Source organism: Papaver somniferum, chromosome 11 (genome assembly GCF_003573695.1).
Source record: "Papaver somniferum cultivar HN1 chromosome 11, ASM357369v1, whole genome shotgun sequence".
NCBI lineage: Eukaryota > Viridiplantae > Streptophyta > Magnoliopsida > Ranunculales > Papaveraceae > Papaver > Papaver somniferum.
The window spans coordinates 108,645,814-108,658,073 of NC_039368.1; the positions used below are offsets into that span (position 1 = coordinate 108,645,814).

The 12,260-nt window shown below is 35.7% G+C and overlaps 3 protein-coding genes across 3 annotated transcripts; 1 reads left to right on the forward strand and 2 right to left on the reverse strand.

Moving 5' to 3' along the window:
• Window positions 1-1,658: 1,658 nt before the first annotated feature.
• LOC113323267 (mitochondrial import inner membrane translocase subunit TIM10-like) lies at window positions 1,659-3,958 on the reverse strand. Its single transcript, XM_026571555.1, has 6 exons — window positions 3,823-3,958; window positions 3,661-3,719; window positions 3,403-3,455; window positions 3,140-3,178; window positions 2,927-2,996; window positions 1,659-1,985 (listed from the first exon to the last, which is right to left on the reverse strand). Exons 2-6 carry the CDS (start codon window positions 3,712-3,714, stop codon window positions 1,935-1,937), a joined length of 267 nt encoding a protein of 88 aa, XP_026427340.1. The 5' UTR covers window positions 3,715-3,719; window positions 3,823-3,958; the 3' UTR covers window positions 1,659-1,934.
• Window positions 3,959-4,121: 163 nt separating this feature from the next.
• Window positions 4,122-6,745, forward strand: LOC113323282 (DNA-directed RNA polymerases I and III subunit RPAC2-like). Its single transcript, XM_026571567.1, has 4 exons — window positions 4,122-4,197; window positions 4,353-4,461; window positions 4,727-4,803; window positions 6,313-6,745. Exons 2-4 carry the CDS (start codon window positions 4,364-4,366, stop codon window positions 6,459-6,461), a joined length of 324 nt encoding a protein of 107 aa, XP_026427352.1. The 5' UTR covers window positions 4,122-4,197; window positions 4,353-4,363; the 3' UTR covers window positions 6,462-6,745.
• Window positions 6,746-7,147: 402 nt separating this feature from the next.
• On the reverse strand, window positions 7,148-10,070 carry LOC113323005. Its single transcript, XM_026571232.1, has 2 exons — window positions 9,063-10,070; window positions 7,148-7,699 (listed from the first exon to the last, which is right to left on the reverse strand). The coding sequence occupies exons 1-2, from the start codon at window positions 9,659-9,661 to the stop codon at window positions 7,474-7,476; spliced, it is 825 nt and encodes a 274-aa protein (XP_026427017.1). The 5' UTR covers window positions 9,662-10,070; the 3' UTR covers window positions 7,148-7,473.
• Window positions 10,071-12,260: the final 2,190 nt, after the last annotated feature.

Genomic DNA, 12,260 nt, shown 5'->3' on the forward strand with positions numbered 1-12,260 from the left:
TTAAATCGAGAGATTGAGATATTAACTCCTCGAGATACTTTTACCTAGATTGAGTCTAACTGTCTGGTTGATTCTCTAGTATTTCGTAGTTAGTCCATACATATTGCTAAGCAAAATATTGGGTGGTGTTATTAGACCCCGTTTTTTCACTTTAAACGCTTCTTTGTTTCCGAGATTTTCTGTTTAATCTTCTTTAACTTTAAAAAAATAAACAAGCTTTTGTCAGGGAAAAAAAATACACAATCATAATTGATTAGAACATGGACCCACAATAATTTAAATTACTCATACCTAATATCGTCCGGTATTGGGAGCCGGGAGGGTCATAGTTTTTCGTTTTTATCCCGCGTGATACTTGATATCCATCAAGGATTAATAAAGTTAATAATCAAGACCACAGAGCATTATTGTTGCCAACATAACCGGGTTCGATTTTGGGTCCTAAGATTGGACCCACTAGCAAAACCACTACCTGATGGGTAACCCATTAGGAGTTGAGTCCTAACGGATATTATACGGTGGGCACCTGCCGAGTATAAGCTACCCAGATATTTTTTTTTACTTGTTAATTTTATTTAAAATGGAAAGATCTCGTGTAGATTTGCTTAATTCTTTTTTCATTTTTCAATTTTATTACGTTTTCATTCGAAAAGTTACATAAATATAATAACAATTTTATATGAAAAGTTATTAAAATCAAGCTTACATAACAAATATAAAATTAGGTTATCAAAAATATAGTTGAATTTAAATAATCCAACAAATATCCGAACCCGACCGGTATTTAAGGGTTTTATCAGATTTAATATGGAAACCGGAACCGATATTATTAGGACCCGAATCCAATTTTATCAGGTTGGTTCCGATTCCGGATAGTACCGATAACACCTGTACCAAGCATAATGCTTTTACGGACCCGCAACACCATTATCAGTAGCTTTGTTTTCAAGAAGAAAACCCAATGGTGAGATTTCCATTCTTGATTTTCAATTTCAAGGAAAAATTAGTTTCTCATGATGGGAAGTGGCGTAGAGAGAAGAAAAATGTTAATGTTGACCGTAGACTTTAATTTAGTTTTTCTCCAATGTTAAATAAAATAAAAAAGCAAAACCGAAAACAAGATAATGTGTTTTGGGAGCCGGAACGTGCTCCCGGTTTGTTGTGGGGTTCCCGAATTTGGACCTCTTGTTTCAAGTTTCAGAGAAAGCTTGACATAATTGGCTAAAAAAAAGAAGAACGTAATCAACTCTTTAAAAACCCTTAATTGGTAAGCGGACCTAGTCAATTTTGATACTGTATGTTCTACATTTTTGAATAATTGGCCAAGCGGACCTAGTCACTGTATGTTCTACATTTTTTGAATAATTGGCTGAGCGGACTTGGTCAATTTTGATATGTTCTACATTTTTGAAGAACAAGAACAAGTGGGGGAGCTAGCCGTGCCCGTGATTTTGACAAACACAATAGAAAAACAACAATCAAGCAAGAGTGGTCAGCTAAGTTGTACATGTCTATATTTTTGAAGAACATAATTTATAATCAGCTCAGCCAAGTCCAACCAAGAAGACTTCATCAATCTGCTTTCAGATGTTGGTTTTAGATGCAATGCAAAGAGGACTCTGACTAATCCACAACATATGATTTCTAACAAAGAAAAATGCACAAGCTGTAAAAGATATAACCGTCAACAAAAGTACTATTCTACATCTATTTTGACCTTGTATGTATGTAAGATCGCTCCTTACAATAAAAGCAAATAATAAAACGAATTTTTTTATCAACTAAATGAGTAACACACTTATCATGTCAAGTTCGCTACTAAAAATTCACTTGAGCAATATGGCTGATTTACGAAAACAGAAAATTTTTGCTGTCCACGCAGCGGATCACAAACAAAAGAAATAACCTTCATATTGACACCGTTAGCTTTCAGCTTACATTGGAGGTCGATTAGAACCAAGGAGCTGGCCAACTAAATTTGTCACCTGTAAACCAAAAATGTTGATTAGTTTCAAAAAAAAAAAAAACTTACTTATTCTAGTGCAGTATTACCCATCGCACAAGGCAAAACCTCTACAATTTCGAAAATAAAAAGAAAAAAAGCCACAAACAACATATGGGCGCAGCTTAATTTGCAGCAAGCTCACAGCATGTGAGATTTCACAGCTGCAAAAATTTGATGTTGCAGAAAATCGCATACTCAACTATGTGCTTGCTTAGAAGAGTCCAGCAAAAACAAAAAAACAAAAAAATCCTCGATCAACATTTATTTTCGAAGACACTCGGAGCTCAAATTGTTCTTTCTCAATCAGTAAATTTTCTAGTGGCTATTGGATTATAAGGTTCCCAAAAGCGGATGTCCATGATTCCTATTATATATCCATATCGTCTCAACTTTAACAACATCTTCAAAGTTCAAACTCACAACACCATAAAAGTATGAGATTCTTCACCACTGATTTCAACAACTATTACTACTACAGCAACTAAAGGAGATAGAGCAGATAAAAATTTAGGAAGATCACTGATTCTCAAAATTTTTACTGTGATTTCAGAACAGCTAAAAGTCACAAGATATTAAAAATAGTTCTTGAGCCCACTGCAGAAGACTGGATAAATATGTATGCCCTAGTTCCTAAAGGGAAGTTGTGAATTTAATTCTGGCTGCAGCTATTTGCAATGGTGAATTTCACAGCACAAAAAGCAAGGCCATAGATTTCAAACGAAAATTGGTGTATTTTCAACTTCATAATTCAGTAATTGCTAAAACCTAGTTTCACATTGAATATAAACATCCAGATAACAGCAAGAGAACGTGGAAATAAGAAACATAAATCAACTTCGCAACATTCTTTCAGACACTATCAAAGTTTTAGGCATCGGAATATCGGATAATAAAAGAACGAAAAGAGATCAACCGATTTACCTGCCAATACTTTGAAACACAACGGTCGATGCAACTGTTCTCACCCATATTTAGCTCAGCCTCCTTGTATCTGAAAAACAACAGGATATTTTATGAATTACTAGACTTAGTTGTCCCAAGCAAAATAAAAGGATGAACTGATTTCTGATAAACCCTAAACAAGCCATTCATGGCAACACTTAAGAAGACATCAGAAGATAGAATCATTCCTACCTCTTCTCAATACATTTGTTAAAGCAAGTCTGAGTAAGCCTGGTAGAAACATTTGTAAAGAAAATAAAAAGTCAGAATGTTTCACAAAACCTTTTACATAGCATAGGTAACATTCCTGCGCAAGTTTGCATAAACTAATAGCGATGAACCATGAAACCAATAACTGGTGCAAAATACTCAACCATATCGAAGGATTTAAGATTGCGCACAACCCAAAATGCAGAAGTAACAGTTTCAGTAGCATTTAGAATTGAGACCCATACCTGTTAAACAAATCAACCCTATATTCCATTTCATTTGCAGCCATTCCAAACATCTACACAATTAACACAGCCATGTAAGGAACTCACCATAAGACAAGCAAACTAAAACAACCATACAAATTAATAAAATTGAACTTAACAGGTTTATCAAAATTCATAATGGTATAACCTAATCGCTTAGGTAGACGACTCTTTGGCCAGATTCAAGTGTAAACTATCAAAATGGCATCTTAGGGAAATTCAAGTCTGTTATTATACCTGGTCTTTCTCGAAAGCAGCTTGAGCCGCAGCTTGAGCACTGTTGGCAGCCATTGAGACTGAAATCACAAACAGAAAATAGATAAATTATACAGACGCGAGAAACTTCAAAGATCTATACATAAAGTTGAAATTAGATTGATAATTGATTTCAACTAAAACCTTTAGAATAAAAATCTTTGACTCAGAAATTACTCAAAGACGAAGTAAACAAATGTGCTCAAGAGGTTTTCTTTCTTGCAGAGAAAATTATCAAAAACCCTAAATAAGGGCTCGGCCCTCAATATTTTGGTGTGAGTCGTGTGACCACTGAAGTTTGGAATGCTGTACCAGAGCGGGGCCCACTTACTTGCCGAAGGAAATCAAACGTCCCAGATTTCATCACGGAACCCAATATCCAACGGTTCAAGATAAAAGGAAAATTCTTGATATTACCAACACTTATTTTAGGGTTTAAAGGGAATACACAGACAGACTCAAACTTCCAATCCATCCAGACAACTTAAGAAGAAAAAAGCTGTAAATTGTATCTCTCAGGTACGTTTCTTTGTTTCTTTGAGAATTCTTCGGTTTCCTTGTTTGTTGATTTTTAAGGTAGATCTGGATTTTTTGTTTGGTTCAGGGTTTAAGAACTAGGGTTTTATGTTGGTTTAGTGAGTGTAAATTCTCATCTGGTTTTGATTTGGTTGCAGTAATATCCGAAATGGAACACGGAACTAGGGATATTAAATCGTCTACTTTCTGTTTAACTGATGAGGATCATACTCTCGCTAATGCTCTTAGATTCACACTGAATCAAGAGTAAGTACTCTATAACAATCCTTATAAAATTATGTTGTTGTGCATATCTGCTCTAATTGTGTCTTTCATAAGGACCCAAAATCCAGAATGTCTTTGAATAAAATTGCTTTTCGTATTTTAAAACACTTTCTATTTGTTTGCAGCAATTGAGTGGATTTTAGAATTTGCTGACAGTTTTTATTCTTTTCAAAACAAAAAAAAATGTATTTATGAGCAATGTGAACATAGATGTATCTCTAAGAGCATTGTAATGTCATTTTTGCAGTCCAAGGGTAGTATTCTGTGGGTACAGCATTCCCCATCCATCAGATGCGCAAGTTAACATAAGAGTTCAGACAACAGGTATACCTTGAATTCTCTTCTTGCAATGTCATTGGTTTATTCGATAAGTTTACCTGGGAATCTAGCATTTTTACCAGCTTTTGTTAATTGTCAACCACACACCCAGTGTGGGGGGTGGCTTACCTAGGCTGTACCCCAGGTTAAAATTGTGATTAGCCCATTTGTAGACAGTGAAGCATCTGAAAAACCCTATAACATGGACTTGGAATATACAATGGCATTCTCAATCTCCAAACAAAATTTCTTTTCAAGGATCAGGATACTTCGTGAATGAAAACCTGACTGAAACTGTCCTATCCTTGAAGAGTTAAGCTTGTTTCACTGTGACTTTGAATACTTTAAAGTTAATGTATTACATCTCCTACACTGAAGCAATTGTCCGTTATGAATTGCCGTCTGTTTCATCAGACACCGAAGGTTTTTGAACCAAATCTGCTGACCATTAACTATGCAGCACAGTTACCGGCAGACTTTGTTCTCGATAGCTTCCTGTCACTAGTTGAGGCTGAAATTTTTAACGACCGGGATTACGCGAGAATATATGCTGCTTTAATCAAACTTTATCAAAAACTTTCTAATGTAAAGCTCCTTAAAACGTCTGGTTCCTCCATGTGCTTGGTTAATTCCTATTGAATTTAGTTCTTGTTTAGCTGATTATTTTTGCTAGTGTTCCATATGTAACTGTAGTGTCTGATTTTGTTTTTCCATATGGTTCTGACTCATACGCTGGTTAAACCTTTTCCTCTTAATGATAAGGTCTCTCCACGACAAATATCCTCTTAGCTGATTTGTCTACATTTTGTAATTTGGTTCGCTTGGAATTTCAACATTTAGAAAAATGTTGATGCAAAAACTAGAAGCACTGGAACAATATTGTCTACATCATTCAATTAATCTAGTATGTGACATAATATGTAGTTCTAAACATGTAATGTAGAATCCTTTTGTGACTAATTAGATTAGTTGAAAACTAGAAGTACTAGAACGATATTGACATAAAAAGTGAAATGCTAATCAGTTTCATTTTAGATTGCATTAGCATTAGATTAGATTAGTCCATGACTCTCTACATCTATGAGTAATGTCTTTGTGATTGCTGTCCACTACTTTTATTAGAGCCTGAAACAGATGGTAGACTAACTAATATAATTGTGTGAAAAGATTTGATTCAATGCGTTGTGCTTCAAGCGAAAGAATGTGTGATGGACGCTTTGCTCACTTCAGATATTTTACCATATATCTCTTTATCACAATTGAATTGAATATCCGTGGAAAATAAAAAATTATCCCCTCCGGACACAAAATCCTGGCTCGGTCGCTGCACACACCTTTGGATGTAGTTCAACATTCTAGTAATAAGAAGTCCCCATGTGTTTATTCGTGATATTCTGTATTTCGATGCCACAAAGGGCATGGAACCTCTACAATTTGCATGTTTTTATTACTTGTCCTTGTGTAAGAGATCCACCTGGTTCTGTCTTGTATTTACCGTTTCATGGGGTATTCTAGGTGCTCATGCAGGCCTTGTGCTGAAAGATGCACTTCAGAATCTAAGGGCTATGTGCCAACACATTAGGAGCACTATGGACGGAGCTGTTAAAGAATATAAAGAGAATCCCCCTGTTGAAGCCATGGAAACTGAAGAAACTGAAGAATGATTACCAAAAAGATGTTGACCTGTTATTATGTATGATTAGTTTGTTTTTTTATTACAAGCTCAAACTTAAAATCCTTCTAGCAAGTAAAATGTGCCATTTTGCATAGTTCTTTTATATCTGGTTTTACGCGCAGCTGAGGCAGGGGCTTTGTTGCATGTTTGTGATCTTTTACACATGTGAACCGCAGTTCTTCTATCCTTTGTTTCCCTAGAAGCTCGAAAGCAGTGTATTTTGAGCATGAACTGAGAAATTTTAATGTCAAACCCATGATATTCTGGTTAAAATCTTGATTTATTTGGAGTATGGAAGTGGAACTATAGATTGGCTCAGTCTAGGAATAGGCTGTCGCGACTGGCCTTTTAATTGTTGGAACCCAATGATTAAGCTGTCTTCCATCAACTTCCAGAACAGGCAATATTCTGCCAGAAGCCAAATCAATGTTGGTTAAAAGAGGCCAAAACCAGGCTGGATGTAGCGCCTTCAATTTTTCTACCAAAGGAGTGAGGAAGTTGATAATTAAGCTTTTTCATCAGATTCCTCCCCTTTCTTCCAAGGCAGTCAAAATCTTGTCTTGCAAGCTTGCAGAAAAACAGAAAGACAGTAACAGAATGCTGTATGTTCCAAAATGTTAACATAAGATTCTTTTTGTCATACTATCCATGGACTCATTGTGGAAGAACTTATGAAAACACATTTTACAGCTTTATACAGATGAATTGGAGCGATGATAACATTAACTGTAACGAAATACTTGTTCCGGTAACACAGAGACAACATTTTACAATTTATAATATATAGAATAACCACCGACTGCTCCTAACTTCTGATAAGCTGAAAAACATACAAGTATAAATATGACCAACTCTAGCTAGCGATGGATCCAGAAATGGGGTGAGATACCCATGAATATAAAGTACAACAAGCAGACTTAAGAAGGAATTCCCTTGTTGTTTGTAATCCCTCATCACATGTATGATCCATGTGACCTTCCCCATAACTTCGCCATAAAAATTTATGATGGCACATTGAAATGGAAGAGCCAAGATATGACAAAGGCAAATACCATACAGGCAAGTAGGAAATTCAAGAAGCGGTGACCATGCCAAAAGCTTCTGGTCTCAGTAGCTGGTACAGGAGTTGCTGCAGTGGTATTACTTGTCTCGTTCCACTGATCCATGAACTCAGTCTCATTTACACCAACTACATTCCGTGCAACTGACCCACAAATTTCACAGGTCCTGAAACAATCAGAGTAGCATAATAAATTCATTAGTAAACAGGATTGCAATTCTTTTGCGTGATCATAAAATGCATGGGAAGTAAGCTTTCCATTTTAAACTACTTCTAGTGAACCGAAGTATGATACCGGAAGAAGCTTGTCCAAAGGAATCACATACACAGAAGTTTTATAAGAAGAACGTTATGTCATGAACTAGTCAACTGGCTAAACAGATACTATTCCCTAAATGCCTTCAGTGTTTATGCAACTTTAGAGCAATTCAGTTGCCTAAGCTTTCGTTACATGGTTATGCAACTTTAGAGCAATTCAGTGTTTATGCACTGCAAAGAATAAAGGGTTATTGGTCCCTCTTGTGCTCCTTAGAACAGTTGCCTAAGCTTTCGTTATCAGATAACTTAAGTACTACAATGGACAAGTATCTTCATCGGTGACTGCCTGCCATCATGATTTCCAACCCCTTGTTCAGCATGAAATGGAAACTAACAACAAAAAACTAGCTCATGTAGGTAACATAGAAATTTTACAGGTCATCCGACAATGCCACTGTGGAGTTCAAGCGTTGTTCAAAACTAAACAAACACACTTGGACTTCACTGTCCTAATCAAAATGTGGGAAGGAACTAAAAATGGCTAAGCAATCTGCATTGAGACAAGCTAGCCTAAATCTCAACAGTGGCAATTTTACTCATCTTAAATTACTCATTACCGGTTGACCATCATTATGTGCTGATCATACTAAAACAAAGACAGCAAGACACCTAAGAATATCAGCAAAGCATGTAGAAAAATATTCTACAATTCAGCTTTCAGAACCTACAATTCAAGATACTTTCACTATTCTATGAGACATTATTTTCATTTGATTCCTACTTTATTCCATATCCAATGATAACGATACAGCATTGACAATCCAATGCCTCCTTTGAGAATCTTGAATAGGTATCAAACCAAACGTAAAACAACTCGAAAGTGCAAACAAACAGAATACCAGTAATTTAGACCAAACTACTAATCAAATCCATCTACTAGCAACAAAATACTTTTCCTGGACAAGACACAGAATTAACAAGGGTCAAACTCCACCAGATAAAGTATGAAAGAATCTCTGAGCTGAGAAACTTGTGCTACTAAAATAGAACTCAGGAACAAGAACACAAGAGGTAAAACATGGATTTTTTTCTCCTTAATACTGCTTTTGATTTGATGCCCTTTTATTTGCTTTAACTTTTACTTTTCTCTGTTAAAGCAAGTGATTCCCTATCTCTTTATACTACTGCACTGTTACTAAAACCCCCCAGTACCGAATTTAAACGAAAACATAAAACTCATGGATAAATGAGAGAAAAGGGTTGGATTCTTACTTGTTGCCTTTGATTTTGAACCAAGCTTCAGCACAGTGTTTATGAGCAGCAGCTAAATCTTCTTTACAAGAACAACCAAGTTCAATAGGAATGCCAGACTCTTGATTAGTACTATCTAAACTAAGATGACATATTCTACAATCTTTACTACTGTTATCAACTACAACTACTACTTTTGGTAAATGCTGCTGCACCGCCTTATTGATTTCTGGAGCATCATTACCCCCACCGGATTCTAAATCTACTACTGAACCACGATCTGAAGATACAGATGAGTTTCTGTTTGGTTGTTCAGAAATTACTGTACCAATTTCAAGATCAGACACATTAGATAATCTATCACAATCTACATAAGAATTACCACCACCGCCACCGCCACTACCACCTCCATTATATGGAGAATGCCATGATCTATGATCTTCTGCATCTGAAAAACTTAAACTTCCATCACTTGCACCTCCATCACTCTCTTCATAAGCAGCAGCAGCAGCAGAAGAAGAACGACCTCTATTTGACAGTTGCTGCTGCTGTTGTTGTTCTATATCAACATGGGTTTGTTCTTGTTTCTCCATTACCGTTGTCATTTCCCCCAAAATCATGAACAACAAAAAAAAAGAAAACCTTAAAAAGTTGAAACTTTGAATTGAAGATACCTATAAAAAATACAAATTGGGGGTTGAGAGTTCAAAGAGAAGTGGTTGAGTTTATAGCTGAACAAAGAAAAAAAAAACAGACTCATGTGTTGTCAGTCAGTACTCTGCTGCAACAACATGTACAGAGAGAAAGAGAAATTGTTGATTGTTGCAGGATTTAAGGAAGGAAGAAGAAGAAAGTTACAGATTCATCTGTAATTTGATTCTTGATAAGAAGAAGAAGAAACCCATGGATGAATAATAAATCCAACAAAAACAAGTGAAAGGAGTGTCTTGAATGAATCCCTCCCAATTATATACCTATTTGGAAATATCAGACTTTAGTTTCATTTTCTAGAGAGAGAGTGAGTCAGACAGTCTGTATTACCAAGAGATAAACAAACAAAAGTGGAGTATTAAAATATAATACTGTAGAATGTAAAGGGAAGGAAAATACTTCTTCTAACTACTATTTCAAGGATTAAGTTGATTAAACGGCTGATTTGGCCTCAGCTAATCACAGGTGAAAAGGTCAATTACCGACTCTTGCTAATCAGACCTTCTTTTTTTCGTTGATAATCAAAGATTCACTGTTAATGGAAATATAATGGCAAATAGGAAACTGATAAAGATTTTTTCGGAGGAAAAAACAAAACGGAGACGTGTGCTGTATATGTGGAGTGTGGGCTGATATTTTAGTTCTTTTAGATTAGGTTCTTTCTCAGTTGGAAATTCTATTTTTACGAAATGTCTAAAAAAATGTTTAGCGTTAGCTTGTTTCCCCGATTCAGATTTGATAATTCATAAAAAAAAAAATATGCCATTTAAGATTTAAGATTTTTTTTTACCAAAATTCATCTCTAATACAAGGTCAAAGTTCTTGGAAATTGTGACATGGTTACATGGAGATGGAAAAGAAAGTCTAAATAAGACTTTGTCTATGACCTTGGGTCTAATTCAACATCATCAATTTGTCTCTATGTTAATTTAAAATTTCTTAGATAAAAATCTTGAGGACTGGAGGTCATAATTTAATTTATTTTGTTCATATGTGAATGATCTCCATAAAAAATATGTTATTTATACCTCCACATAGGATGACCTCCACCCCTAACATTGGAGATGCTCTAAGGGCGTACTGTGGCAATTACTATTAAATAAATTGTTAAGCCATGTGGATAGTCAAAGTGGATTTTTCATCATGATAAAAAGATATTGGCAGATCAAGATGGGGCACGTCGTTCTAAAAGATCCGCGCGGTGTTATATATGCCGCTGGCGGTTTTGCTCCAACCGTTGGCGGCGGTTTTGCTTCAACAGTTGGCGGCTTCACGCTACTTTTATAAGGAACAACTACTATTCTCCCAATATATATTACTAGATTTCCTCCAAAATCACAACAATCTTTCATCCAGTCAATTTTTTTCTTAATTTTTTTCACTTTTCAAACATGAATCTTGATTTTGGTTTTTCTGACGAAGTTATGGAAATGGATGAAATCTTGTGTAAAGAAGAGAGAGAAATGTATAGAAAGATTTTGCGTCAAATGGATGAAGACGCAATTCAAGATAGAAGGAGGCAAAATTTTATGTTGCAGTTACATTCAAGGATGATACCAAAACCTCTAGATCCACAAGAAGTTATGACTAGAAGATGGAAGTGCAGAGATCGACATTTTTACTATGACAAGATGATGCATGATTATTTTAATCATGGATGTGTGTATTTTGATGTCGATTTTCATCGTGGATTCCATATGGACCGTACCTTGACACAAAAAATTATTGCTGAACTTTGTTAGGTACATCCTTTATTTAATTATCAGTATGATGCACGACATGTACGAGACTCTAGTCCTGAATAGAAGGTCACTGCAACTCTCTGAATAATATGTTATAGGGTACCGGCAGAATCCACAGATGTGTATACCTGTATGGGTAAAACAACCGCATTTACGTATCTCAATTTTTTTTGTAAAACAATAGTCGAGTATTTAGGTCCAACTTTCTTACGAAAACTTACTCAGATATAAGTTGAAAGAATCATTGTTGAAACACAAATAGAGGTTTTACGGGAATGCTAGGTCGTCTTAATTGCATGCATTGGACGTGGCATTCGTGTCTGGTTGAATGGGCAGGTCAATATAAGGGTCACTATCCAAAACCAATTGTAATATTGGAAGCTTTCGCTACTTATGATTGTTAATTTCAGCATACTTTTTTTGGACTCCCGGGATTACATAATGATATCAATGTTTTGTATAAGCCACAATTATTTGAGTATCTTAAGCATGGGATTGCGCCACACTGAAATTTCACCATCAACAGTCATGACTATACTCAGGGGTCTTATCTTGCAGGAAGACGTGATCTATCCATAATGGTCCACTTTGGTTCAAGCTTATAGCCCGACAGGGTTTGGACCAATGATTGTGAACGATATGAAGTATTTTAACAACCAACAAATGGGTTCGAGAAAGGATGTTGAACGCGCTTTTGGCATTTTGAAAAAGAAGCTTGCTATCATAGCTGGGACGGCACGTGATTTTGATCTTCAAGAAATTAACA